The sequence below is a fragment of the Phacochoerus africanus genome, chromosome 5 (genome assembly GCF_016906955.1).
Source record: "Phacochoerus africanus isolate WHEZ1 chromosome 5, ROS_Pafr_v1, whole genome shotgun sequence".
Classification (NCBI taxonomy): Eukaryota; Metazoa; Chordata; class Mammalia; order Artiodactyla; family Suidae; genus Phacochoerus; species Phacochoerus africanus.
The window spans coordinates 63,692,561-63,718,729 of NC_062548.1; the positions used below are offsets into that span (position 1 = coordinate 63,692,561).

At 53.1% G+C, this 26,169-nt stretch overlaps 1 protein-coding gene and 1 long non-coding RNA gene across 2 annotated transcripts in view; one reads left to right on the forward strand and one right to left on the reverse strand.

Annotated features, from left to right (window-relative positions):
* The window catches only part of LOC125126807 (uncharacterized), a 41,051-nt gene extending 31,509 nt beyond the window's left edge, over window positions 1–9,542 (forward strand). Inside the window, exon 3 of the long non-coding RNA XR_007134787.1 lies at window positions 9,378–9,542. This is a non-coding gene — a long non-coding RNA (uncharacterized LOC125126807). The remainder of the gene's footprint in view (window positions 1–9,377) is intronic.
* Window positions 9,543–16,090: 6,548 nt separating this feature from the next.
* Window positions 16,091–23,176, reverse strand: SH2D6 (SH2 domain containing 6). The gene is made up of 16 exons (XM_047782794.1): window positions 23,147–23,176; window positions 23,021–23,046; window positions 22,600–22,634; window positions 21,912–21,982; window positions 21,522–21,809; window positions 21,012–21,071; window positions 20,199–20,280; window positions 19,748–19,770; window positions 19,259–19,319; window positions 18,782–18,854; window positions 18,600–18,630; window positions 18,447–18,471; window positions 17,951–18,003; window positions 17,628–17,717; window positions 17,304–17,462; window positions 16,091–16,679 (listed from the first exon to the last, which is right to left on the reverse strand). Exons 1-16 carry the CDS (start codon window positions 23,174–23,176, stop codon window positions 16,563–16,565), a joined length of 1,224 nt encoding a protein of 407 aa, XP_047638750.1. The 3' UTR covers window positions 16,091–16,562.
* Window positions 23,177–26,169: the final 2,993 nt, after the last annotated feature.

Below are 26,169 nucleotides of genomic sequence, written 5' to 3' on the forward strand. Positions count from 1 at the left end.
GGATATATGTTGAAGGTATAGACAAGGGGATTTACTGACATATTGGCTCAAGTGTGAGTAAAAGAAACACATCAAGGAAGAGTCTTCTTTTTTTTTTTTGCTTTTTAGGGCTGCACCTGCAGCATAAGGAATTTCTCAGGCTAGGGGTTGAATCTGAGCTACAGCTGCCAGCCTATACCACAGCCACAGCAACAAGGGATCCAAGCCTCATCTGTGACCTACACCACAGCTCCTGGCAACACGGATCCTTAACCATGGAGCAAAGCCAGGGATCGAACCCACATCCTCCTGGATGTTAGTCAGGTTCGTTACCACTGAGCCACAACGGGAACTCCAGGGCCACCATTTTTGAAGGTCAATGGTTGTTTTCATTTGTTTTTAATGGCCACACCTGAGCTACAGCTGTGACCTACGTGACCTACACCACAACGCTGGATCTTTTAACCCACTGTGCCAGGCCAGGGATCGCACCTGTGCCTCTGCAGTGACCCAAGCCGCCGCAGTGGGATTCCTAACCCACTGTACCACAACAGGAACTCCCTAATGGTCAATGGTTGAACAAACCAATCCCATTCAGTTTAATTCAACAGTCATCCTTACTCCCAGGTGTGATCCCCTGGACCTCCCACAGCCACGTGGAGGAAATCCAGAGGGAGGCAGGTACTGGACGGTGGTGGGGAGCAGGAGTCCTTGGCTGGAATCCCAGGAAGGCAGCTGTGGCCTGAGATCCCACAAGAAAGCTTGGGTCCCAGGGCAGGCTGGTGGGAGTCAGGTGAGATCTGGGCCTGGACGGAGTGTCCTGGCCCATCCCGATGGTGACACCTTGAGCTAGAATGAGGAAGCAGGAAGGGAAGCCAGTTCTTGGAGCAGATGAGTCCCTTTGTGAGTAAGCTGATTTTTAGGTAGAGCCTCCAGATTCCCGCTCTGTGTCCCCTGACCTGCCAGACCTTAGAGTTACCATTTCCTCGCCCTTCTCCATGATCGGAGTCCCCTCTCTGATTCCAGCCCCTGGATCGCCACTTGTTTCCCTCCCTCCAGCAGCATGGCCTTACGATCCTCTCACGTCAGCAGCCCCTCTGGCCCACGGGCTTCTCTGGTGTCCCTCACTCCACGGATATCCTCACACCCACCCTCGAACTGAGCCTGAATGCACAGAATAGCCAGATCCTGTTCTCTGAAATAAAATCTACCCTTTGTTCCCACTGCATCACTAAACAGGTGCAGCTCGTACCTTCTGAAGCCACTGTCCCTTCTCTTATGGTGCTTTCTGAGAATATGATCACTCTAGGCATTCTGCGACCTTTAGAGAGAAACCTGCTTTACCAGAGTGAGTCTTTCATAAAAGGCCCAAAGATGAGAGTTCCTATTGTGGCTCAGTGGAAATGAACCTCACTAGTATCCATGAGGACGCAGGGTTCCATCCCTGGCCTCGCTCAGTGGGTTAAGGATCTGGAGTTGCCATGAGCTGTGGTGTAGGTTGCAGATGAGACTCGGATCTGGTGCTGCTGTGACTGTGGCATACGCCAGCAGTTATAGCTCCAATTCGATCCCTAGCCTGGGAACCTCCATGTGCCACAAATGTGGCCCTAAAAAGACCAAAACAAACAAACAAACAAAAAACAAAAACAGAGGATGGTCCAGGTCCAGAGAAAGCCCAAGGACCACCGAGGTGGGGAGGAATCGGGAGAGCCCATCACAAAGTTACCTATCTCCCGTGGGAGAACTGTGCACTGCATTTCATGGAGAAACAGTCTCTCTTTGTCACCCAGCTGTAATTTGTAACTCTGGGAAGTTCAACGGCAAAGAGCAGGATGTTTAGCCTCAGGATGGTTCTGTCCTTGGCGAGCCGTCCCTCGGCCTTGACCTTCCAAGCAGGGCCATTCACTGATCCCACTGCAGTGTAAGAAGAAAACTCATGAGGCCCAGGGCCTGTGGGTCAGGGAGTGTGGTGGGCAGAGATGTGCATGGGTCTGGGTGCAGGGATGGGTATGGGTCCAGGTTCAGACTTCAGGCCTGTGAGCTGCCCCTGCAAGACCAGTGCCCACTCTGCCTCTCTCATTTGATTCAGGCAATATCATCGACCATTGCTGAGGAATTGAGAAGGCCCAGCTTGGAGTCCAGCTCGGAGTCCAGCTCAGAGGAGGTGGCAGAGGAAGAGACCTTGCCTTTGCCCTTGGGACATACATAGTCTAGCTGTGGCAATGAGACCTTCAGGAAGTCAAGGTCATCTGGAAGACAAAGGGAAGATATTAGGGAGGTGGGGTGACGGTAGAGAAAAACTGGGGTACCCTAGCTTTGCTGTGTGATGTTGAGTCTCCTTAGCATCTTGGCTCCTCAGCTTCCCTAAGAAACAAAGCCAAGGGTATCTGCCCCTCCTCACCTCTATCTTAGGCATCCCTGGGGAATGGGTGGGGATTGGGGAAAGGGAGAGAGAACAGGAATGTGGGTCCGCTGTGGCAGTTTCTCTCTGGTCATTTCATGTTCATTCTCAAGGACTATTCAAAGCCAGGGAGTTGGTTTTTTCTCATCCCAAGCAGAAAATTTAAGCAAGAAGTGACCTTGCTGTGTGAGTGCCCATAATCAAAAATCCAGTGGATAATCTAGCCTGTCTCTGGAAAGATACACAAGACCTGGGAACAGTGCTTTTCTCTGGGGAGGAGAACAAGACAGCCGAGTTCAGGGGGTGGGAGGGACACCTGTTTTTCCCTGGATCACACCTTTGCATGACGTTTTAATACCATGTGATTGTGATATCTAATAAAAGATAAATATACTTCCAACTTGAACATGATTGTAGCAGTTCCAAGAATTGGCTCAAGGTTGGGGCAGAACCAGGGGCTGGCTTTGCACTGGGTTTTCTCTCTTACTTTACTTATTTATTTATTTATTTTTGGCCTCGTCACAGCGTGTGGAAGTTCCCAGGCTGGGGACTGAACCTGAGCAGTAACAGTGACAATACCAGGTCCTTAACCTGTTGAGCCACCAGGGAACTCCAGGTTTTCTCTCTCTCTTTTTTTCTTTGTTAGGGCTGCATCTGGGGCATATGGAGGTTCCTGGGCTAGGGGTTGAATCAGAGCTGCAGCTGCCGGCTTACACTACAGCCACTGCAACATGTGATCCTTAACCCACTGAACAAGGCCAGGGATCGAACCTGCGTACTCATGGATACCAGTCAGATTCTTGACCTGATGAGCCACAGTGGGAACTACCTCCGGGTTTTCTCTTTCAGGCCCCCCTTCTCTGACCAGGACAAATGGGTGAAGTGATGGGAGAGGAGACAAAAGGCGTGGAGGACTCTGCAGGCCAGGACTCGGGTGGCCCCTGGTCTCATCGCTGGGTCCTTCCAATGAGCAGGACACACATGCTTGCCTCTTCCCCTCCAGCTCCATCACACAACTTCCCGCCAGGCCCGAGAGCCCAAGTCTGGGAGGGGCGGGTGCAGTTGGCACAGGCTGTACCCTCCAGCTCAGGGCACTGTGTGCTTGCCTGCTCGCCGGCCTGGGCAGCCTGAGTGCACCAGCCTCAGCAATTGCATCAGCAACAAGAGCTACTGGGAGGATCATGAAGATGTACACGTGGCCACGCAGAGAGGTCAGAGTGGCTGGAGGAAAGGGCAGCCCCAGATAGAATGGGGCAGATGACAAGGACAGCTTCAGGCAACCCTGGCATCAACAAGGAGGCCAACAATGGCCACTGTCACTCATCCTGGGCCAGAACTGGAGGGCCCAGTCCAGCAGGTCCAGTCTAGCGGCCCCAGTGCAGCAGGTGCCAGGCCAGGGTCAGCATGGCCAGTGAGCCTTGGTCTGAGTGAGCAGCTGAGATACAGGAGCTGTAACTGCCAAGTTCCAAGTAACACCCCCGCGCCCCAGATCTCAGGGCTCCCCAGGCAGACCTGACTCAGCAAGCCTCTACCCCAGGCCCACAAGTCCCGTTGGTTCTCCCAGCCTTTTCCACCTGCTCCCCTTCCCCTGAGAAAAGTTCCTCTGTCCAAACCAGGTCTCCAGTGACAAGCAAGCCTGCTTCCTGCTCAGGTGCTACCAGGGAAACAGGATGAAGGGGGCCTGAGGATGTGGGGAGACCCTGGGCACGTGACTCCTGGTTTAGTCACTTAAGCTTCCTGGGCCTCGGCTTCTTCATCTAGGGCCTTCCTCTGTCACAGTATTGTTACCAAGATCCTTTGAAGCACTAATTAATCCTGAAAGCACCTTGTAAAATGACACAAACATGCTATCTGTGTTATGTTAGGTTATTGTTACTACGCTCAACGTAACAGATGCTGAATGAATCTTCACCCTGAGCTCATGATACTGGAGAATCCCTGAGAAGGTGGCAGGACCCTGCAGTTCCTCCCGTGGGCCTGGGCACTAAAATCAAGATGTGAGGGCATGTGGAGAAAAGTCCATTCTTCTAAAGCAATAAGAAGGTCTGGAGGCTTCTCCCTCAAGAAGTGGGCTGGAGTTTCCGTTATGGCTCAGCTGGTTAAGAACCCAACTAGTATCCATGAGGATGCAGGTTTGATCCCTGGCTTGGGGGTGGGATAGCACTGAGCATTTCTTTTTCTTTTCTTTTTTTTTTTTTTTTTTCGTCTTTTTGCTATTTCTTTGGGCCACTCCCGCAGCATATGGAGGTTCCCAGGCTAGGGGTCGAATCGGAGCTGTAGCCACCAGCCTACGCCAGAGCCACAGCAACGCGAGATCCGAGCCTCGTCTGCAACCTACACCACAGGTCATGGCAACGCCAGATCGTTAACCCACTGAGCAAGGGCAGGGACCAAACCCGCAACCTCATAGTTCCTAGTCAGATTCGTTAACCACTGCGCCACGACGGGAACTCCTTTTCTGCCTTTTTTAGGGCTGCTCCCATGGCATATGGAGGTTCTCAGGCTAGGGGTCTAATTGGAGCTGTAGCCGCCGGCCTATGCCAGAGCCACGGCAACGTGGAATCTGAGCCACATCTGCGACCTACACTACAGCTCATGGCAACGCCAGATCCTTAACCCACTGAGCAAGGCCAGGAATCGAACCCAAAACCTCATGGTTCCCAGTCGGATTTGCTAACCACTGTGCCACGACGGGAACTCCGCGTTGAGTATTTCTGAGTCAGACCTGCTCCCCTGCATAGGGAGCCTGTGGACAATGATGGGACCTGGAGCCCTATCTCCAGTGACCTGCCAGTGGGAAAGGAGAGTCCACACGCAGTGGCCTCAGGCTCCATCCATGCCAGCCCACTTTTTGTTTGTTTGTTTGTTTGTTTGTTTTTTAGCTTTTTAGGGCCACACTTGGGGCATATGGAAGTTCAAATCAGGCTAGGGGTCAAATCAGAGCTGTGGCTGCTGGCCTACACCACAGCCACAGCAATGGGGGATCCTTAACCCACTGATCGAGGCCAGAGATCAAACCTGCGTCCTCAGGGATACTAGCCGGGATCATTACTGCTGAGCCACAGTGGCAACTCCCTACTTTTTTTTTAGGGCTGCACCTGCGGCACATGGAAGTTCCCAGGCTGGGGGTCAGAGCTGCCTATGCCACAGCCACCAAGCAGGGCCTGCTCCCAGACCCTTAGGTGGCCCTGCTGTGCTTGCAGAGGAAGGGAGTTTGCCTAGGATGGCCATAGCACAGAAAAACGAATGGGTGTGTTTTCTAGGGTGGGGTGGGGTGCAGGAAGCTCCGCGTGCCAGGGACAGGCTGAGCTCACCCACCCGTGACCTTGCATCAGCAGAAGAGCTGGCTGTCAGGCCCTGGGAATTAGGCAGGAGGCTCCCAAGAGAGGGTAGCAAGGAGGAGGAGGCAGCCTGCCTCTCCTAAGGCCCTCCACTTCCAGGTCAGCCAGCTGCCCCAACTCCCAGCTTCCCAGGCAGCAGGCGGCCTGGGTGATCAAGGACTGACACAGCTGAGGTTCCTGGGGGCTTACCCCACCTGCCCAAGGTCTCCTTGTTCTTAGAGTTGGTGGCATCTGCCAAGTAGATTTGGGAACTTTGGGACTGGTTCCTCTCCAACCTCTGACATCACTGCTTTAATTTTTCTTTTTCTTTCTTTCTTTTTTTCCTTTTAAGGCCCCACCTGGGGCATATGGAAGTTCCCTGGCCAGGGATCGAATCAGAGCTGCAGATGGAGCCTGTGACACAGCCATAGCAACTCCAGATCTGAGCCACATCTGTGATCTACACTGGAGTTTGAGGCAACGCCAGATCTTTAACCCACTGAGCAAGGCCAGGGATTGAGCCCCACATCCTGGTGGATACTAGTTGGGTTCTTAACCTGCTGAGCCACAGTGGGAACTCCTGACATAACCGCTTTAAAAATGACCCTCGGGAGTTCCCACTGTGGCTCAGCAGAAATGAATCTGACTACACTCCTGGGCATCTACCCAGAGAAAACCATGACTTGCAAAGACACATGTACTCCGATGTTCATTGCAGCACTCTTTTCAATAGCCAAGACATGGAAACAACCTAAATATCCATTAACGGAGGAGTGGATCAAGAAGATGTGGTACATATACACAATGGAATATTACTCAGCCATTAAAAGGAACGAAATACCAGCATTTTTTGCAACATGGATGGACCTAGAAACTATCTTGCTAAGTGAAGTCAGCCATACAATGAGGCACCAACATCAAATGTTTTCACTGACATGTGGAATCTGAAAAAAGGACAAACTGAATTTCTTTGCAGAACAGATGCTAATTCACAGACATTGAAAAACTTATGGTCTCCAGAGGAGACAGTTTGGGGAGTAGGGGGATGTGCCTGGGCTGTGGGATGGAAATCCTGTGAAATCAGATTGTTATGATCATTATACAACTACAGATGTGATAAATTCATTTGAGTAATAAAAAATAAATAAATATTTTTTTTAAAAAAAAGAAAGAAATGAATCTGACTAGTATCCATGAGGATGCAGGTTCAATCCCTGGCCTCACTCAGTGGGTTAAGGATCCAAGTTTCTATGGCTGTGGTGTAGGCCTGCAGCTATAGCTCCAGTTTGACTCCTAACCTGGGAACTTCCATATGCCATGGGTGCAGCCCTAAAAAGCAAAAAATAAAAATAAATAAAAAATTAAAATGATCCTCTAGGAATTCCCTGATGGCTCAGAAGGTTAAGGGTCCACCATCGTCACTGCTGTGGCTCAGGTTCGATCCCTGGCCTGGAAACTTGTGCATGCCAAGGCTGCAGCCAAAACCCCCCCCCCAATCAACCAACCAACCAAAAACCACAACAAAAAACTGCTAGTAGAATGGCAGCAGGTGCTCTAGACATGAGCAGGGCATGTTTTCCCACATGGCCTTCCATCTCGCACTTGATTTCCTAATGATGCATCTCAGATTGAATGAGAAGGAGCTTCACAGAGGGACTCCTGGTTCTGCTGTTCTCTCCAGGCCCCAGCCCCAGCATCCAAGAGACCGCCTCTGTTCATGGATCCTCTTGGAATATAAAAATGTACTGCAAGGGGGACAAGAGTCTTTCCTAAGCGTAAGTGTCACGCCAGCTCCCCTTTGTCTCCCTGCCTCCTGGAGCCTCTCAACCAGGGCGTATGGAGTTAGAACTCTGGAGAGCACCCAGCAGCCCTCCTCACTCTCCAGCTCTCTTGTCAGCCTCCTGCTCCAAGCCCAGTGGGGACCAACGTCTGGAAGGTCCCAGAAGCTGAGCTGAAGGTTGTGGGCAAATGAAAGGAGAATTGAGAGGGGCCCAGAGGGAGTTCCTGTTGTGGCTCAGCAGGTTAAGAACCCAACTAGTATCCATGAGGATACGGGTTCGATCCCTGGCCTCACTCAGGGGGTTAAGGATCTGGCGTTGCCCTGAGCTGTGGTGTAGGACGCAGACACGGCTCCAATCTGGCATTGCTGTGGCTGTGGTGTAGGTGTGGCAGCTCCAATTCAATTCCTAGCCTGGGAACTTCCATATAGGGCCAGAGCAGAGTGACTGGGCTGGGATGCAGGAAACCAAGGGCTTGTGTGGAGCCTGGATCAGCCCTAGCTTGTACTTCTGGCCTCTTCTGGACTCAGTTTCTAAGTGTCTCTCCCTCAATTTTTTTCGACCTCCAGGCCCAGATGAGGTGGTGCCCAAGAAAAAAAATGTATATGCGCCCACCCCCACCTCCACCACCTCCCATCTCCCCAATCACAGAACTCTCTCCACTCCCTGGACCTTAATCTCAGCTACAGCATGATGACCCAGGACAAGACAGCCTAAGATAGCCTACGGTTCCCCAGCTCAGGTGTCCTAGGATCTGTGATGTCATTCTTCAGCCAGAACTCGTGCCGCAGCATATGAAAAGATGCTCAACATCACTGATTATTACAGAAACGCAAATCAAGACTACTATGAGGCATCACCTTACACCAGCCAGAATGGCCATCCTCAAAAAGTCTACAAACAATAAATGCTGGAGAGGGTGTGGAGAAAAGGGAACCCTCTACCACTGCTGGTTAGTAGGTACATTGGTGCACCACTATGGAGAACAGTATGGAAGTTCCTCAGAAAACTAAAAATAGAATTACCATACACTCCAGCAAGCCCACTCTTGGGCATCTATCCAGAAAAAACCATGATTGAAAAGATACGTGCACCCCAGTGTTCACTGCAGCGCTATTTACAATAGCCAAGACATGGAAGCAACCGAAATGCCCATCAACATTTAAAGGAGATGTGGTACAGGGAGTTCTCTCACTCATCACTGCAGTGGCTTGGATCATTGCTGTGACATAGATTCGATCTCTGGCCTGGGAACTTCCAATAACAGGCATAGCCTAATTAAATAAACAAATAATTAGTATGGGAAAAAAAGATTTAAAAAATATGTGGTACATATATGCAATGGACTATTATTCAGCCAGAAAAAAGCATGAAATAATGCCATTTGCAGCAACATAGATGGACTTAGAAATGCTCATGCTAATTGCACTTAGACAGTGAAAGGCAAACATCATATGATATCACTTATATGTGGAATCTAAAAAAAAGGATACAAATTCACTTATTTGCAGAACAGAAACAGACTGAAAAACTTATGGTCACCAAAGGGGATAGGGGGCGGGGGGCGGGTGAGAGGGATGTTTGGGGGTTTGGGACTGGCAGCTGCACACTGAGGTATACGGAACCATTGACCAGCAGGGACCTGCGGTATCGCACAGAGACCCCTACCCAGCATTCTGTGATACTCCATGTGGGAAAAAAATCTGAGAGATATGTGTTATATGTATGACTGTGTCCCTTTGTTGTAAGGGAGAGATTGTCACAGCCTTGTGGATTAACTATACTTCAATAAAACTTAAAAAAAAAAAAAAAAAGAACTTGTGTCTCTTTTGACGTTCGCCCCTGCTTTTCTTGGGTTTTTGCTCCTCATCCGTGACCTGCTGTCCTTCTCCCTTCCAGATGCTTGGAGGCCGGGCTGGATCCCCTCATTACCTCAGGACAGACATTCGTCTCTTCGACACCCACGCTGTGCCTCTTATGAACCGTATCCCCGGGGTTATCATTTAATCCAGAGGACGTTATGGACCGGGTGCTTCTCCCCACGGAGCACAAGGAGAGCTCATCAGGAAGGCAAGCTTTGTGGGGCTGAGCAGGGAGGGGCTGGGGGTGTGGGGGGACGTAGGGAAGATGGGGGAGGCAGGCCCAGCTGTGACAGGGACACAATCCTGGGCAGTGTGTACTTGGCCCTGGGCCTGGGGAGCTTGGAGTATGGGAGTTGGAAAAGTCTTCGAGGTTATCTAGGCCAACCGCCCTGCTCCTCCCACTCCTTTTTAAAGATAATACCTAAGAAAATCAAGCACCTAAAAGAAAATATGAGGGTTTTTTTTTTTTTTTTTTTTTTTTGGCCGTGGTGTGCAGTGACTTGAGGTGGGAGCTCAGCTTCCAGACCAGAGATCAAACCCGGGCCGCAGCGGTGAAAATGCAGATTCCTAACCACCAGACCGCCAGGGAACTTCCAAGAAAATATACTTTAATACAGAGAAAGAAGGAGGAACTTGATTTCTCTTTAAAAGATGGTCCAATAAATGGAATCATTTTGCTTCCGGAAGAGCTCGCTTCTCAGTTGTGTTTTTCCTCCCTTTTTTGTCTCCAGCCAGTGACCTCCTTCATCGTGGTCCATGGTGTCTGAAGATCAGACTTGGAAACCACTTTCCTGAGGTCCTTCTGCTCCCCAAGCCCCTCTTGCGGATTTGCAAAATAAAGGAAAGAAACATCTGGAAGGATTTAGATTAAAAACACTTTTTTTTTTGTCTTTTTGCCATTTCTTGGGCCACTCCTGCGGCACATGGAGGTTCCCAGACTAGGGGTTGAATCGGAGATGCAGCTGCCAGCCTATGCCACAGCCACAGCAATGTGGGATCCGAGCCGAGTCTGCGACCTACACCACAGCTCACGGCAAAGCCAGATCCTTAACCCACTGAGCAAGGCCAGGGATCGAATCCGCAACCTCATGGTTCCTAGTCAGATTTGTTAACCACTGAGCCATGATGGGAATTCCTAAAAACACTTTTAAAATGGAGTTCCCTCGTGGCTCAGCAGGTTAAGGATCCAGCATTGTCACAGCTGTGGCATGGTTGGATCCCTGGTCCAGGAATTTTAGCATGCCACAGATGCAGCAAAAACAAACAAACAAACAAACAAAAAACACTTTAAAAATGACCTCAGTGGAGCTCCTATTGTGGCTCAGCAGAAATGAACCTGACTAGTATTCATGACGACGCAGGTTCGATCCCTGGCCCACAGCTCAGTTGGTTAAGGATCCAGTGTTGCCATGAGCTGTGGTGTAGGTCACAGACACAGCTCAGATCCTGCGTTTCTGTGACTGTGGTGTAGGTGGACAGCTGCAGCTCCAGTTCAACCCCTAACCTGGGAACTTCCACATGCTGCAGGTGAGACAGAAAAAAAAATTTTTTTTTCCAGCTCACACACCTGGGAGAGGCAAAAGCCAGGACCTTGGGATAGGACCCCATGTCCTCAAGACTATATCTCTCCTTCTTGTTGCCTGACTTCTGCAGATAGGCTCTGTCCACGTGGTGGGGAAGGTGGCCCTTGCTGCCCAAGCTCAGGCTTGGAGATAGGACTTCCTCTCTCAGCATCAACATATCCATTTCAGAGAACGCTTTGATTGGCCTTGTTTTGGTCCTAGCCACACTTAGGTCACATACTTAGTCCTATAGTGGGAGAGCAGCAGGATAGCCATGAACTATATGTGACTACTTAAATACAAATGAATTAAAAATCAGTTAGGAGGAGCTTCTGCTGTGGCTCAATGGGATGGGTGGCATCTCTGCAGCATCACGGTGCAGATTCAATCCCCAGCCCAGCACAGTAGGTGAAAGGATCGATCTGGTGTTAACACAGCTGCAGCATAGGTTGCATCTGTGGCTTGAATCTGATCCCTGGCCCAGGAACTTCCATATGCTGTGGGGCGGCCAAAAAAGAAAGAAAAAAAAATCAGGAGTTCCCGTCGTGGCGCAGTGGTTAACAAATCCAACTAGGAACCATGAGGTGGCGGGTTCGGTCCCTGCCCTTGCTCAGTGGGTTAATGATCTGGCGTTGCCGTGAGCTGTGGTGTAGGTTGCAGACGCGGCTCGGATCCTGCGTTGCTGTGGGTCTGGCGTAGGCCGGTGGCTACAGCTCCGATTCAACCCCTAGCCTGGGAACCTCCATATGCCGCAGGAGCGGCCCAAGAAGTAGCAACAACAACAACAACAACAACAACAACAAAAAAGACAAAAGACAAAAAAAAATCAATTAGAGAGTTCCCTGGTGGTCTAGTTGTTAGGAATCAGTGCTTTCACCAGTTTGGTCCAGGTTCAATCCCTGGTCTGGGAACTGAGATCCCACTGCATGCACAGCCAAAAAATAATAATAATAATATGTATATATGTATATATATAGTTAAAATATATAGTCAAATATAGAGTTAAAAATATATAGTTAAAAATTCAGTTCCTTGATCATACTAGTCACATTTCAGATGCTTTTGTGGCTAGTGGCTACCTTACAGGACAATACAGTTACTGAATAGTCCTATCATCACAGAAAGTTCTACTGGACAGCACTGGATTGGATTTTTCTCTTACAAAGGAAGACCTGATCAAGGACTGTTATCAGCTTTAGGGGGATCCAGGGTAGACTTGACTTATTCAGTGACTCAAGAAATAGTTGGCACCTACTGTATTCCAGGCCCTGGGAGCACAATATTGGGGAGAAATAGCAGTTAGTTCTTTCCTGGGAGTGAAAAGGCAATTGCCAGTGGGTATGTTATGTCCCTGAGCTCAGGCTGGAGGAGCCAGGAAGGCTTCCTGGAGAAGGAGACATTTAAGCACAGACCTGGGTCTGAGGCTGAGTTGCTTTCTAGACCATGTTCTTTTTTGGCTCTCTGGGTTCCTTATCACAGACTGTCCCCATGGCCTGGATTCTTCTTCCTCTCTTTTTCCCCAGGGAGGGAAGGAATGAGGCTAGTTCCTTAAAGCCAGTCCCCCAGCTGGGACCAGGCAGTTCCTGTTGAGCACTAACTCATGAGCTCTGTGCTTTGTTTTTTTTTTGTTTGTTTGTTTGTTTGTTTGTTTTTTGCTATTTCTTTGGGCTGCTCCCACGGCATATGGAGGTTCCCAGGCTAGGGGTTGAATCAGAGCTGTAGCCCCCAGCAACGCGGGATCCAAGCCGCATCTGCAACCTATACCACAGCTCACGGCAACGCCAGATCATTAACCCACTGAGCAAGGGCAGGGACCGAATCCGAAACCTCATGGTTCCTAGTTGGATTTGTTAACCACTGCGCCACGACGGGAACTCCTGAGCTCTGTGCTTTGGCCCTTCTCTGCCTCCTATGGGCTGCATGGCTTCAGGGCTAGGTAAATCCCGGGCTTGGTAAAGGCAGGCCCTAGGGTGGAGGACTCCTCCAGAAATGTCAAACCTGCTCATCTGGTGAGGGATACAGGAGTCTGATTGTATGTGTTACGAATTCAAGTTTGGCTGCTCACCATTTAGAAGCCAATAATGCAAGAAGCAAGTTTCAGTGGAAAGGAAAGATGCTTTAATCAGAAAAACTGGCAATCTGGGGAGACAGCAGACCTGTGTTCAGGGACCAAGTCTGAAGATTCTGCTTAGCCATGACTTTTTTTTTTTTTTTTTTTGTCTTTCTAGGGCCACACCTGAGGCACATGGAGGTTCCCAGGCTAGGGATGGAATCGGAACTGTAGTTGCTGGCCTACACCACAGCCACAGCAGTTCGAAATTCAAGCCACATCTGCAACCTACACCACAGCTCACGGCAACGCCAGATCCTTAACCCACAGAGTGAGGCCAGGGATTGAACCTGCGTCCTCATGGATGCTAGTCAGATTTGTTTCTGCTGAATGGTGACAGAACTCCTTCTTTTCCTTCCTTTCTTTCTTCCTTTCTTTTCTTTCTTTTTCTTTCTTTCTTCTGCCTGCAGTATATGGAGTTCCCAGGCCAGGGATCACATCTGAGCCCCAGTTATGACCTAAGCCACATCTGGGGCAACACTGGATCCTTAACCCACTTGTGCAGGGCCAGGTATAGAACCTGCATCCCAGTACTCTCAAGATGCCGCCACAGTGGGAACTCTAGCCATGACGGTTTTTAAAGGGAAAATTGGGGTTGGTGGGGGAGGAGGGGAGCTTCCCGTGTGGCACAGGGATGTGGTGCTGCCACAGCTGTGGTGCTGTCGAAACTGAAGTGCAGGAATCCTCCACATGCTGCCAGTGCAGCCAAAAAAAAAGTGGGGCGGGGGGTGGGGGTGGCATAAGAGTGGAAGAATCTTAGTGAATCATCCAGGCAGGAAGTTGGGTTCTGCATCATTCTCCATTGAATGCAGACTGGCTGACTCTTTCTTCTGATGTTATCTTGCCTGAGTGATCTGCCTACAGGATTGCTTTGGGGGGGGTGCTGCTGGGAATAGAGAGCTTGTCATTTTTTAACTGCTTAATTTTTCCTTCTTCTTATCTAGGAAACCAATCAACAGTTTAGACAAGTCTAAACTGGTGTGCGTTCAGGAGAACCTAGTCAGGAGCTAGTTTCAATTGCCTAGTGGTCTCATTTCTAGAATTAGCTTCTTTGAAGGTTAGAGGGAAACAGGAAAGGGGCCAAAGAGCTGCTTTCAATTCTCCACTGTCAAACATCACTCCACTTCCATGGGATTCGTGGGGAAGGTCTATCTCCTATAACTTCTTCTTGCTGCCCTGAGGTGTCCTATTCTCATAGTGAAAGATGTCAAAATGGGTCTGTGTCATCTCTTTGCTGACGATTTCAGTTTCCCACTTACATATGTGGGCAGAGCAAACTACAATTATTCTGATGCCCACAAAGATACAGATTTTATGAGCAATACTGTTAATCCTATTCTCTTGAGGCTGATTCTTGGAACTGTGCTAGCCATAGATACAGTACTGCTCAAGATGGAGCCGCTCATGTCATGGCTACAGTCTGGTCATCATGCAGTTAGCTGTTTTCCTCTGGTGGCAGTGAGAATATCTGCAAAACTCAGGAATGTGCATCAGAGTCTTAATATCCTCATCATTAAATGCTTGGTTTTACACTGGGAGGGTGGGGTGGGGGTGCAGGATTCTGATCGGTTCCATAAGTACCCTGAGGTCCACCCCAAGGTGCCCCCACCCTCTCCGGCCCTTACTTCCGGCAGGAGTCAGCCTGGGGAAAGTATAGAGAGTGGCCCCTCCCACCCACGGCTTGTGGGGAGCCAGCGCTGGCTAATAGAGGGGAGGGAGGCTGTCCTGGGGACCAACCCCACCCCCTGCTTCTGCTAGAGCCCCCAGCTGTTAGCCACCTTCCCCCATACCATTTACAGCGGTGCTCAGCCCCGCCCCGTGCCAGCTGCCCATCCTGCTTCTCTTCCTGGTGCCCTGGCCGGAAATTACATCCCTAATGTAGGGAAGACTGAAAGTGGCAGTTCCTTAACCTGAATTCACTTGCGTGTTTATTTAGGGAAGATGGGCCAGAGCGCAGCCCATCAGGCCCTGGGCTAGCCTCACCTTTCACATGGACCGCCTCACTCAAGCGGTTACTGGTAGGGACGACTTATCGTCGTCACCTCCGTACAGGAATGAAGGTTGGGAGAGGGTAATCTGCCAGAGCCAGCAGTGGTAAAGGCAACCGTCAACCCTCTCCAGCCCAGCCTGGACCCCCTATCGCCCAGCAGGACTCACGTTTGCATTTCACCCACGTGCCCTGAGGAGGCGGGTGGGGAGAAGCAGCTCCCCTCCCACACTTGCCCCCCCCCCGGAGGGGGGGCGGTTCCCGCGCTACCACCCCAGTCTCAGGAGAATCCGGCTTCTCCCCACCCCGGCGGGCGCACATGGTTGGTCAGGGAGCGGCGACCCGGCTGGGGGCAGGGGCCCGGGCCCTCAGTGCCAGCCCGAGCGCCGGCGGCCGCTGAGCCGCCCTTTGTTTAGCGGCTTTTGCGGAGTCACGGTCACATGCGCTTCCCGCACGGGGTGTTCCGGGCGTTGCGCCAGGGCCGGGGGACGCCCCCGCTCCTCTGCCCAGCCCGCCCCGGGCCACCCTCCTCCGCTGTCCCGCTAGCCCCGCCCGCAGGCTGCTGGCCTATCTCGGAGACCCCAGCTGGAGCCTCCTGGGCGCGCCTGTCGGGCAGCTTACGCCTATGCCTCCTTTTCTGAACTCCGCGTGCAACCTTCTATAGCTTTGATCCCAGGACTGACGCCCATTAGTTGACCCGTTGTTTCCTGGGGCCTGCCGGTCTTCCCCCTCTCTAGACAACGGCAAGGGTGCAAAATCAGGCCCATCCCTCCTGGGTGGAACGCTGTACGGTAAATGGATGGTGGACGCGTACCTAGCTCCGTTCGCCTCCTGTCATGGGGTGGCCGCGCAGCCCTGAGCCCCTCTTCTTCCCCCGCCCCGACCCCCCCCCCCCAACAAAACAAAACTCAGCCACCCCGGGTGGCTGCCACAGACCATCTAAGCGCCAAAGCCCCAGTCAGGGGGCAGAAATGGGTCTGGCTCTTCTGCCCTGGCTGGGCCTCCACCGCTCCCTCACTCCCAGGCCCAGGCTGTGCCCCAGGACACTTGAGAACCTTGGCACCTCAAGGAGGCCATCTCTGCCTCACTCCTCAGAATTCAAGAACTCACTCGACAAATATTTATTGAAAGCAAACTACGGGCAGAGTGACCAAGTGCCTCGAGGGTAGATGCCAGCCCTGTGTTACACCCCTTATGGAATGTGAGAGGATCCGAGTCGCAGCCAAGTAGTTCCCATGCAGTCCCCCTGAGGATCGGCTTCCCCAAACAGGTCTTCATGCAGAGCAGCTTGGGGGGCCACGCCTGGGGCCGAAAATGGGGCCCTGCCTGTCCCCTGCTTTCCAGGAGATGCAGGAGCGAGTGGCAGGGCCAGGCTCTGGGTGAGCATGGCGTGGAGTCTTGCAGACCCTTTCTGTCTCTGGGGCACCTTTCCCAACGCCTCTCAGGGGAGCCTGCAGGGACTGGGGCACGGGATGGGGGCGCTGGAGGGATGGTGACCTGGGAGAGTACAGCCGGCGGAACAAACTGGGGGCCCAGCAGTGGGCCTGCACATGCGCAGTGACGTCAGGGCTTGGTGGGAAAGAGCAGGCAGGTGAGCTGCCGGCTGCCGCTGTGTCGGTCCACGAGCGGCAGGGGGTGCTGCACGTAGTGCTGGACCATGGCGACCACGGAGGAGAAGAGCTGGACAGGGAGGCAGGGCATCATCGGTCACTTGAGCCTCCTGCTAGGAGAAACTTCCAGAGGGAACTGGGGGGGAGGGGGGTGTCTAGCAAAGGGGCCGGCTGACATTTTTCTAAATATTTTCCTTCCTGTTTGCCCATGAAAATCCACCACAGTTTTTGCTCCCCAGTTCCAGGCCTTTCCTGTGACGGTACCCGGGGGGCATGGTGTTGGCCAGACTCCTATTTCCCAGGCCAGATGGAAATAACTGCACAGGGCCCTCCATTGGGGGAGCTGAGTGGTGACTGTCTGCAGCCTAGCAAGTGCTGAGTGCACAGGGGAGTCCTTGGTACAGATAGGTGTCTGGACTACCTGGCCTCTGCTCTCCTAGTCGGGTTCATTACAGGCACAAATGCCCCAGCCTGGGCCATGCAGGAGGGGCTGTGTCTCCCCCACATCAGGCTAGGCGTCTTCTCAAAGTACAGGCTTCTGGAAAGGAGTTCAAGGCACTGGCCACTGAGATTTCCGTTCACTCCAGAAAAATACAAAACCTGGCATTTTCTCAGGCACATGCTCCTGGCTGGGGCCAGGGACAGCTCTCTCTTTGTCCTTGCCCTTTAGCCCTCTATCTCCTCCAGTACCCACCTCCTCGTGGTTCCTGCCCTCCCGGCCCAGGGCATAGTGGCGCCCGCCATCCAGCTGCCGGATGGGAATGTTGAAGACCCGGCCATGGAGAAGCACTGCCAGAGTGAAGGGCTGGGAGCCATGAGGGCCTGAGCTGGGGCGTATGGTGTAGGCCCCATCCTGTGGACCAGAGCCCATTTGTCAGCCCTCACCTTCCAGCTGAGGCCCTGCCTCCGCCCCCAGCCCTGCTGCTCCCACCTGCTCATCTGGCCATAGCCTGTGAGCAGAAGGGATTTCCGAGAAGGCCCAGGGCAGGGCTGGGGGGGTTGCCTTCTGGTGGCGCACCTTTTGGAGTCGGAGCAGGGCACTCTCAACAGCATGGCGGTCACAGTTCCCTGCGTACCAAGGCTGGCCCAGCAGACCACCTTCCTGTCCCTGCACACACACAGCGGTTTCGAGAAGTGCCAGGGCACAGGATCGGGATCCGGGGTGGGCTGCAGTTATCTGTGCTCGTGTCACCCTTCCCAGACTGAGTCCACACAAGCAGAACAGAGATGTGCCCATGCCTGGTGTTCAGCGGTTGACACTGCCCAAGAGGGCTCCTGGGTGAGGACTCCAGCTCTGAGCCTCCCAGGCCTCCCTAGCAGCCCTCTCCAGACCCTCCTCACCTCAGCAGCCGAGGTGTTCTGGGTGGCAGCTACAGAGGAAAGAGAGGATCTTCCTGCTGGAAGAAGCAGATTATAGCCCCTGGGACTGGGAAGGGATTAGGCAAAGGAGGCTTCGCCCTCCCCCCACCCGCCACTGTGAGGGTGGGAGAGGGCACAGAAGGGTGTGCAAAGGACTGAAGTCCAAAGTTGGACACCCAGAGCTTCACCCCTCCTCTCCTGGGGCGCTGGTAGGGCCCACCAGCTAGGCCACACGTGCCCTCCAAATGAAGAGTGATTTTAAGGGACAGGCTGGGAGCTTCCCGCTTTGGTGCAGACCCTGGAAAATGCCCAAGGGGGTCCTCTCTGGCCTGCTCTCAGCTGGAGTCAGAGCTGTAGGGACCCCCTCGGCCAAGCGGGGTGTCAGGGGCTGGGAGGCAGTCCATGGCCTGCAGGGCTGTGGCTGCAGAAGGGCCCCGCATGACTGCCCCAATGGTTCATGCTGAGACATCGTACTCACCTCTGGAGGTGACATTTGATGCTCCCTGGGACACAGGATGTTGGGTCAGAAGAGCTCGGCCTTGCAGGCCTGCTCCTTTGGCTGGGAAGTCCCACCCTGAGCCTCTCTCCCTCCCTCTCTCCCAGCTCACCTCCCCCACCCCCAGCCTCTTACATTCTGAGCTTCCTGGGGGGCTGCAGTGGGCCTGTGGGGAGCAAAGTGGAGAACAGAGCTCAGGGTCTTTACTTTCTTCAAAAGAAAGAGCCCAGTGAACTTAGAGATCCTAGGGTCAGGGCTGGGGAAGCCTGGGCTGGCCTTCCCCCCCACCCCCCAACACACACCTCTGGGCCACTCACCTGGGTCCCTCTGATGTCCTTGGCAGAGGAACTAGGGATGTGGGGACTTGGGAGCTCAGAGTCTGAGTGAAGGCTGGGAGCAAAAGAGAGAGGGCAGGCTGAGCTGGGCAGCAGGCAGGGAAATGCAAGTGGCCGGGGTGGGGCTGGGGACATTGGCGGGGTCTCTGCTTTTTAGCAGTCGGGCCTTTGGGGAGTTCTCCCAGCAGGCAGAGTGCCGGTCCTGGCTATGGCAGCTACGAGGACCCCCACAGCCCTTGCTCTAAGAGGGGGGGGTCCCCTCCCACACAGGCACAGTGTAGGTCAACCTGGACCAGAGGTGGAAGCATGGGCGTCCGTGTGGGTACCTGCCGGCAGATGTGTGTTGGTGGGGGTGCTGAGACAGGACGGGGCAGAAGATGGAGCCAGGCGAATGGATGGAGCTGCGGGTGGGCAGTTGAGCCTGGGGCAGGAAGGGGCGGGGTGGAGGGAGGTGTTCACCTGGACTGGGCTCACACTCCAGGTAGATGTCCTCTTCCGGCTTCTTTGCAGGGCCTGGCACCTAAGGAAGGGAGGCCCTGCGTTTAACCAGTGAGTGTGAGGGAGGAAGAAGCTATCACTTGGGGGAGTTATTGGCACCTCTCCACCCCACCCCACCTCACCACCCGCCCTTCCCTCTCCCCTCCGCCACCTCACCACCCCCCTCCCCCTCTCCCCCTGCTCAAAGGGAGACCTGGAATGATTGAAAGTGCTCCTTTGCCCAGAAGGGGGCGCCCACGAGGACCTCCCCTGTCCTCGGCCCTGAGAGAGCATGAGCGTCCAGGAGGAGCTCTGGGCGGGGCACGTCCCAGGAGGGCAGTGGCTGACGCCCTGCCAGGGCCTGTGGCCGAGTGGGAGGGGCTCTGCTCTGAGCCTTTTCCCTTGGTTTTAGGGCTAGTCCTCCCAGCCCCCAACCAGAATCCTAGCCAGAATCCTAGAGTGGCTACTCACCACTCGGGCCGGTGCACCCAGCTCTGGAAGGAAAAGGAGAGACCCAGCGGTCACGAGCAGCGGGGAAAAAGGAAGTCAGTGAAACGTGGGCTGGAAGAGTGGCGTATACTAGAAACTTCTCTGAGGGGATCCTAGAGCCCGCTTTGAAGTCCCAGAGGAAGGCCATCCTCATCGCCTCACTTCACACCCCCAGGGTGCCCCTTGCCTGCCCCAGGGACCACAGCAGGTGCAAATCGGGCAGGAGGTCAGGGACTCTGTGACCTCAGGCAAAGTTTTGAATGTCTCTGGGGTAAAGAAGGAACTGCTGAGGGGGATGAAGCGACCATCGCGCAAAGCATGACACCAGTGTAAAGCCAGCTCAAGTTCCCCCACCTCGTTCGACACCCCAGCTCAACTCCCCTGGCCTTTCTCAGGGTGGGGACCTCAGAAAGAGATAGGACATCCCCATTACCTCGCTTCCCAAAGGGCCAGCCCTGCTTCAGGGCTTCCTGCAGGCTCATGACTGCCTTGGGCTGTGGGCACAAGGCTGTGGCCTGAGAGAGAATGGGCGGGGGTGGGGGGGTGGGGGAGGAGAGTGATGGAGAGAAGCTGGGCATTAGGAGGGCCAGGATGCAATGGGGCTATGGATATCTGTGCAGTTTAAAAAAATACTACAACAGGGGTTCTCTTGTGGCACAGAGGGTTAAGGATCTGGCATTGTCACTGCAGTGGCTAGCGTAGCTGCTGTGGTGTGGGTGTGATCCCTGGCCTGGGAACTTCCATATGGGTGTGGCCAGAAAAAAAAAAAAGAAAAGAAAAGAAAAACGAACACAAGACTACCACACAAGGGTTAATGTGCAAAGGAGGTGGCTTTCCTCTTTGTCTCTATTCTGTGGCTCTTTCTTTGTTGTGAATCACTCCCCGTTTTTCCAATAAAATATATGATGGATGTGGTAATGGTCAGAGCCCACAAATGGTGGGAATGAGAGCTGCCAGTGAGTGGCAGCTGAGTGAGGGGTTTCTTCACTCTGTAGGAGGGAAGGCTCCTCAGACCTTAAAGTCCAGGAGGAGCAACAGAGCTCTAACCTCACGCCCCTCTCCCCCCACCCCTTAGGCTAGAAGGGCAAGTCTGGGGTGATGCCAATGGGGACAGTGAAAGGACCGGGCCAGGCAGGTGGGAGGGGTGACTGTAAACCAGGCTCTGACGCAGCTCATTTTTTCAGGGGCCTCTTGAAGGCAGACGCGGGGGAATCTTGCAAATGAGATGCCTCTTGGATGTACTCACTGGGAAATGGCAGCCTGGGGTGGGGCGGGCGGGGAGGCTGTTCACCATCCCGGGCTGAGGCTGTGGTGGTGGTGGTGGTGGTGACGTGGGAGGACCCAGGGGGCCAGAGTGATCTGGAAAAGCCCCCAGGCCTGGTGACTCGGTGGGTTCCTCCCACGTAGGTCCCTTTTCCTCTCATCCCTGACCCAGCCTCTCTTCCCTCCTCCCCGCCCTCATGGCCTCCCTGCTCTCAGGCTTCCTGACAGCCCGTCTCCATGGCAACTGGAGGCGGCCAGCTTCCCTGCCCCCACCTGGCCAAGCCTGGAGCTGTGGGGGTGGGATGGCGGCAGCAGCTGGGGCTCTCCTGGCATCCCTACCCTCACTTGGAGATGTGCTGGGATTTCGGAGGGGGAACGCCAGGCCCCAGGGACCCTGTTGGGCCTCACACTTTCCTGCCGTTGCCTTGGTTACAGTGCCCCTCTCCAATCCCCTTCCCACCCTTCCTCCTTCCCTTCTCTGCTCCTCCCTCCCTCCCTCCATCCCTCTCTCTGCCCAGCCAAGAGGCTTCGGTGACTGCCAGCTGAGAGCCCCCCTCACCGCCCCAGGCCAAACAGAGGGAGAAGTGGCCAGGCCTGGGCTCTCTTCCCTTGTGGGGACCTTCCCATCCCGCCTGACCACCCAAGCCCCCGCCCCAATTTCCCAGATCTCACCCAAGTACAAAGAGTCCTCAGTGCCAGGAAGGTGGCCGGGGGCTCGGCGGAAGGGCAGAGCCTCACAGGGGGGCAGCTCATATTCATCCTCCTCCTCTTCCTCCTCCTCCTTCCGGGAAGGGATACTCAACACAGGGAGGATGGAAGAGGCTGGGAGGTGATGGCTAACGCCTCCCCCCGCCCCCCACCTTGGGTCAGCAGCTGAACCTACCCTGTGTCTCCAGGTGCCTGGGACAGACAGAGGAGATGGCCGGGGGGCATCTTTCCTCCAAGCTGGGGAGTCTGGACAGGAGAACTGGTGAGCGGGGCCTCATCTCCCAGCCCAGCCCCTCTCTAGCACAATGACTTACTCTCTCTCCTCAGTGTAATAAACCATCTACACTTTTACAGTGGCCTCAATGGAAAGACTAATGATGGGTCTTCCCAACACTGCAGCAGGGCCAGTGAAGCATCTGGGAAATAAGGGGGCCTTGCAGCCTGTTCCACCTATGCCAGTCCCCAGCCTCTGCCTCCCTAATTTTTCTTTTTCCTGCACCTGCGGCAAATGGAAGTTCCCAGGCTGAGGGTCGAATTGGAGCTACAGCTGCCAGCCTATGCCACAGCCACAGCAATGCCAGATCCCAGTCGCATCTGTGACCTACGCTGCAGTTCTTGGCAACGCTGGATCCTTAACCCACAGCGTGAGGCCAAAGATCAAACTCACATCCTCAAGGATACTAGTTGGGTTCTTAACCCGCTGAACCACAACAGGACCTCCCTCTGCATCCCTAATTCTGATCAAGACAGGTGGAAAAGCTAGACAGCAGTGACTTAGCTGTGCTGGACTATAATGGGCAGGAGGTGTCCAGAGCCCTCAGGGAGACTCAATTTGCCCCCACCCCCTGCCCACTGTCACTTACCTGCGCATCTAGGGGGTGGAAGAGGTGGCCCCAACCTGCAATCAGATGCTAGTCAGCTCTGTGCAAGGGCCCTGAGTTTGTGCTAAGCCAGACCCTGCACAACCCTAGGACATTCACATCCACGACAGTGTGAATTGTGGCCCCTGGAGTTGTGTGATGGCAGCCTGGGACTGTCACACAATGGTGGCCTCTAGAGTTGTGGGTGGCAGGAGGAGGGGTCTGGCTGGTGGGTGCACAGCTGCAGAGAAGCTGGTCGTGGGGTGGCCCTAGTGTTCCTGGGAGTGGAGGTAGATGCATGGTCTCACTGGGCAGAGAAGACCCCGGGGAAGAATGGCACAGCCCGAAGGATGGCTGTGCCCAGGAAAGGGGCAGCGAGCTGGCAGGAGGAGGGCAGAGGAAAGAGAGGAAGCTTAGGACTCACCTGGGCTTGCTCCTGCCGGGCTGGTCCTGGAAAGAGTCAGGGAGGGGAGTAAGAGGGGGTCAGGGCAGCTGGCTGGCTCTCCCTCCCCAGACTCCCAGGCCCCCAGGGGTGGGCAGGTCTGTGCACCTGGGCTGCCCTAGAACCAAGTCTCACCATGGCCAAAGTGAAGGAGCTATGGCTCCCTGGAGGCCAGGTCCTGCCACCAAAGGCCTGGGGACAGGGGCCCTATTGTTCCCATCATTTGCATCTCTCAAGCACCAGGAAGGTGGGCCTGTGCCACTCCCAGGGCCCAGCCCCAGCTCCCCCAAGCTAGCCCCCATTGCCTCCCGAAGCTGCATCACCAGCCCCCCTGTCCCAGGAAGGAAGCACTCCCTCCTCCACAGCCAAGCCCACAAAGCTAGACCAGTGCCCCAAAGCTTCCTCATCAATGTCCCCTCCTCCCAGAATGTCAGGGATCAGCCAGACCAAGCCCTTTCCTAGTTCACAGAAGACAGGGCATTAATGGCAAATCCAGTTAAAAACAGGAGACAGGCCCTATGGATGCTTTTCTGAAGTCCTTTGTGCCTCCTGTCATTTACTGGTGAGTGGTGATCAGTGATCATGGAGATGAAGGTTAGTGAAAAGCTCAGAAATACGCACTTGTATTTAGTTTGACAGCCGCCTTTATGGATGGATGTCGTTATTCACCCAGTGGGTATTGATTGAACGTCCACTACACACCAGGCACTGTTCCAGGTGCTGAAGACGCAGCAGGAAACCTAAACAGGCAGACATTACACATGCATTTCCTTACTGGGTTCTCACAATAGCCCCATGATGCAAAGACTAATTTTATCCCTGCTTTTCAGATGAGGAAAATGAGCGTATTAGTCAGCCCAGGGCTGCCATCACAGAATACCACAGACTGGGCGGCTTAAACAACAGAAATTTATTTTCTGACTGTTCTGGAGGCTAGCAGTCCAAGATCAAGGGGCTGTCAGGATCGGGTTCTGGCGAGAGCACTCTTCCTGGCTTGCAGACACTCAGCTCCTCTCCGTGTCCTCACACGGCCTTTCCTCTGTGCCTGCAGGTGTTACTGGACTCAGGTTTGGCTGCCGACGTTTAGAAGCCAATAATTCAAGAGGCAAGTGTCATTAGAAAGTAAGGCCGTGTTAATTAGAAAAGCCAACAACCTGGGAAGATGGAGGACGTGTGTTGAGACCACTTCAGAAGATTCTGCTCAGCCAGGACAGTTTTTAAGGGAAAAATGAGGCAGGGGTGGGGGGCGAGAATCTCAGTGAATCATGGAGGTAGGAGGTTGGGGTCTGCAGCCTTCTCCATTGAGTGCAGACTGGCTGATTCTTCTGCTGTTATCTTGCCTGAGACATCTGCCTGCAGGATTGCTAAGGGGCTCTTGGGGATAGAGAGCTAGTCATTTTATTAAACCACTAAATTCTTCATTCTTCCTTTTTATCTAGGAAACAGATCACAAGTTAGACAAGTCATGGCATGCGTTCAAGAGAGCCTAAGTCAAGAGTTCGTTTCAATCAATTAGTGATCTCATTCCTAGCATTAGGTTCTTTTAAGGTTGGCGGGAACAGAAAGAGGCCAACAGGAAAGGGGCAAAAGAGCTGCTTTCAAGGGAGAGAGAATTCTGGAAAGAGAGCTCTCTGATCACTTCTAATAAGGATAGTCCTATTGAATTAGGGCCCCACCCTTATGACCTCATTTGATCTTAGTTGCTTCCTAAAAGCCCCATCTCCAAGTACAGTCATACTGAGAGCGAGGGCTTCTACATATGAACTTGGGGGAGACACAATTCAGTCTATAACACTGAGGCTCAGAGAAATCGAGTAAGTCATACAACTAGTAAGTGTCAGAGGTGGGATTCGATCCAAGGTTTTACAGCCGAAATTGGCACAACGTTGTAAATCAACTATACTTTAATAATATTTTTAAAAACTGCAAAAAAAAAAAAATCCAAAGTTTGCCCAACCCAGAGCCTGTGCCCTAACCGTTAAGCATCCCCTTTCCCCTGATGGGATGAGAAACATGAGCAACCACAGGCTTCCTTTAAGGAGCCCATAACTTCCCGGTGCTCAATTACCCTAATGAATTTTGGAACTCTGACTTCTTTAAGGTAGGAAGAAGGGCCAGGATCTGGGGTCCGAGTGTTTAGACCAGAGAACGGGGGAACACAGATGACAAAAGTGAATGCAAGAACTTTCTAGGACACTGTAACTTTCCTGTGGTTATTATTTTGGTGATGTGGCTGTGGGCACAAAGGAGAAATGAAGGTCAAGTGCTTGCATCTTTAGAGGTCACTGGCCTGGGGGCACTGGGGAGAGAGCCCAAGGTTGGAGCTGGCCACAGACTTTAGAGAGGAAGACCAGATGGTTCCTGCGACCTACAGGCAAAAGGGCACTTAAGAAGCTGTGGGGAGTTCCTGTCGCGGCGCATTGGAAACAAATCTGACTAGGAACCATAAGGTTGCAGGTTTGATCTCTAGCCTCTCTCAACGAGTTGAGGATCCAGCATTGCCATGAACTGTGCTGTAGATCGCAGACGTGGCTCGGATCCCACATTGCTATGGCTCTGGGGTAGGCTGGCGGCTACAGCTCCAATTAGACCCCTAGCCTGGGAACCTCCATATGCCGCAGGTGCAGCCCTAAAAAGACAGAAAAAAAAAAGTTATGGGATTTCCCACTGTGGCTCAGTGGAAATGAATCTGACTAGCATCCACGAGGACGCAGTTTCGATCCCTGGCCTCGCTCAGTGGGTTAAGGATCCAGCATTGCCGTGATCTGTGGTATAGGTTACGGTCATGGCTCGGATCCCACATTGCTGTGGCTGTTGTGTAGGCCGGTGGCTGCAGCTCTGGTTAGACCCCTAGGCTGGGAACCTCCATATGCCCAGGATACAGCCCTACAAAGACCAAAAAAAAAAAAAAAAGCTATGATCCCACCCATGAGAAAGAATGAAATAATGCCATTTGCAGCATCATGGCTGAACCCAGAGATTATCATACTAAGTAAAGCAAGTCACACTAAAAACAGACAAATATCATATGATATCACTTATATGTGGAATCTAAAATATGATACAAAGGAACTTATTTACAAAACAGAAACAGACTCACAGACATAGAAAACAAACTTATGGTTACTAAA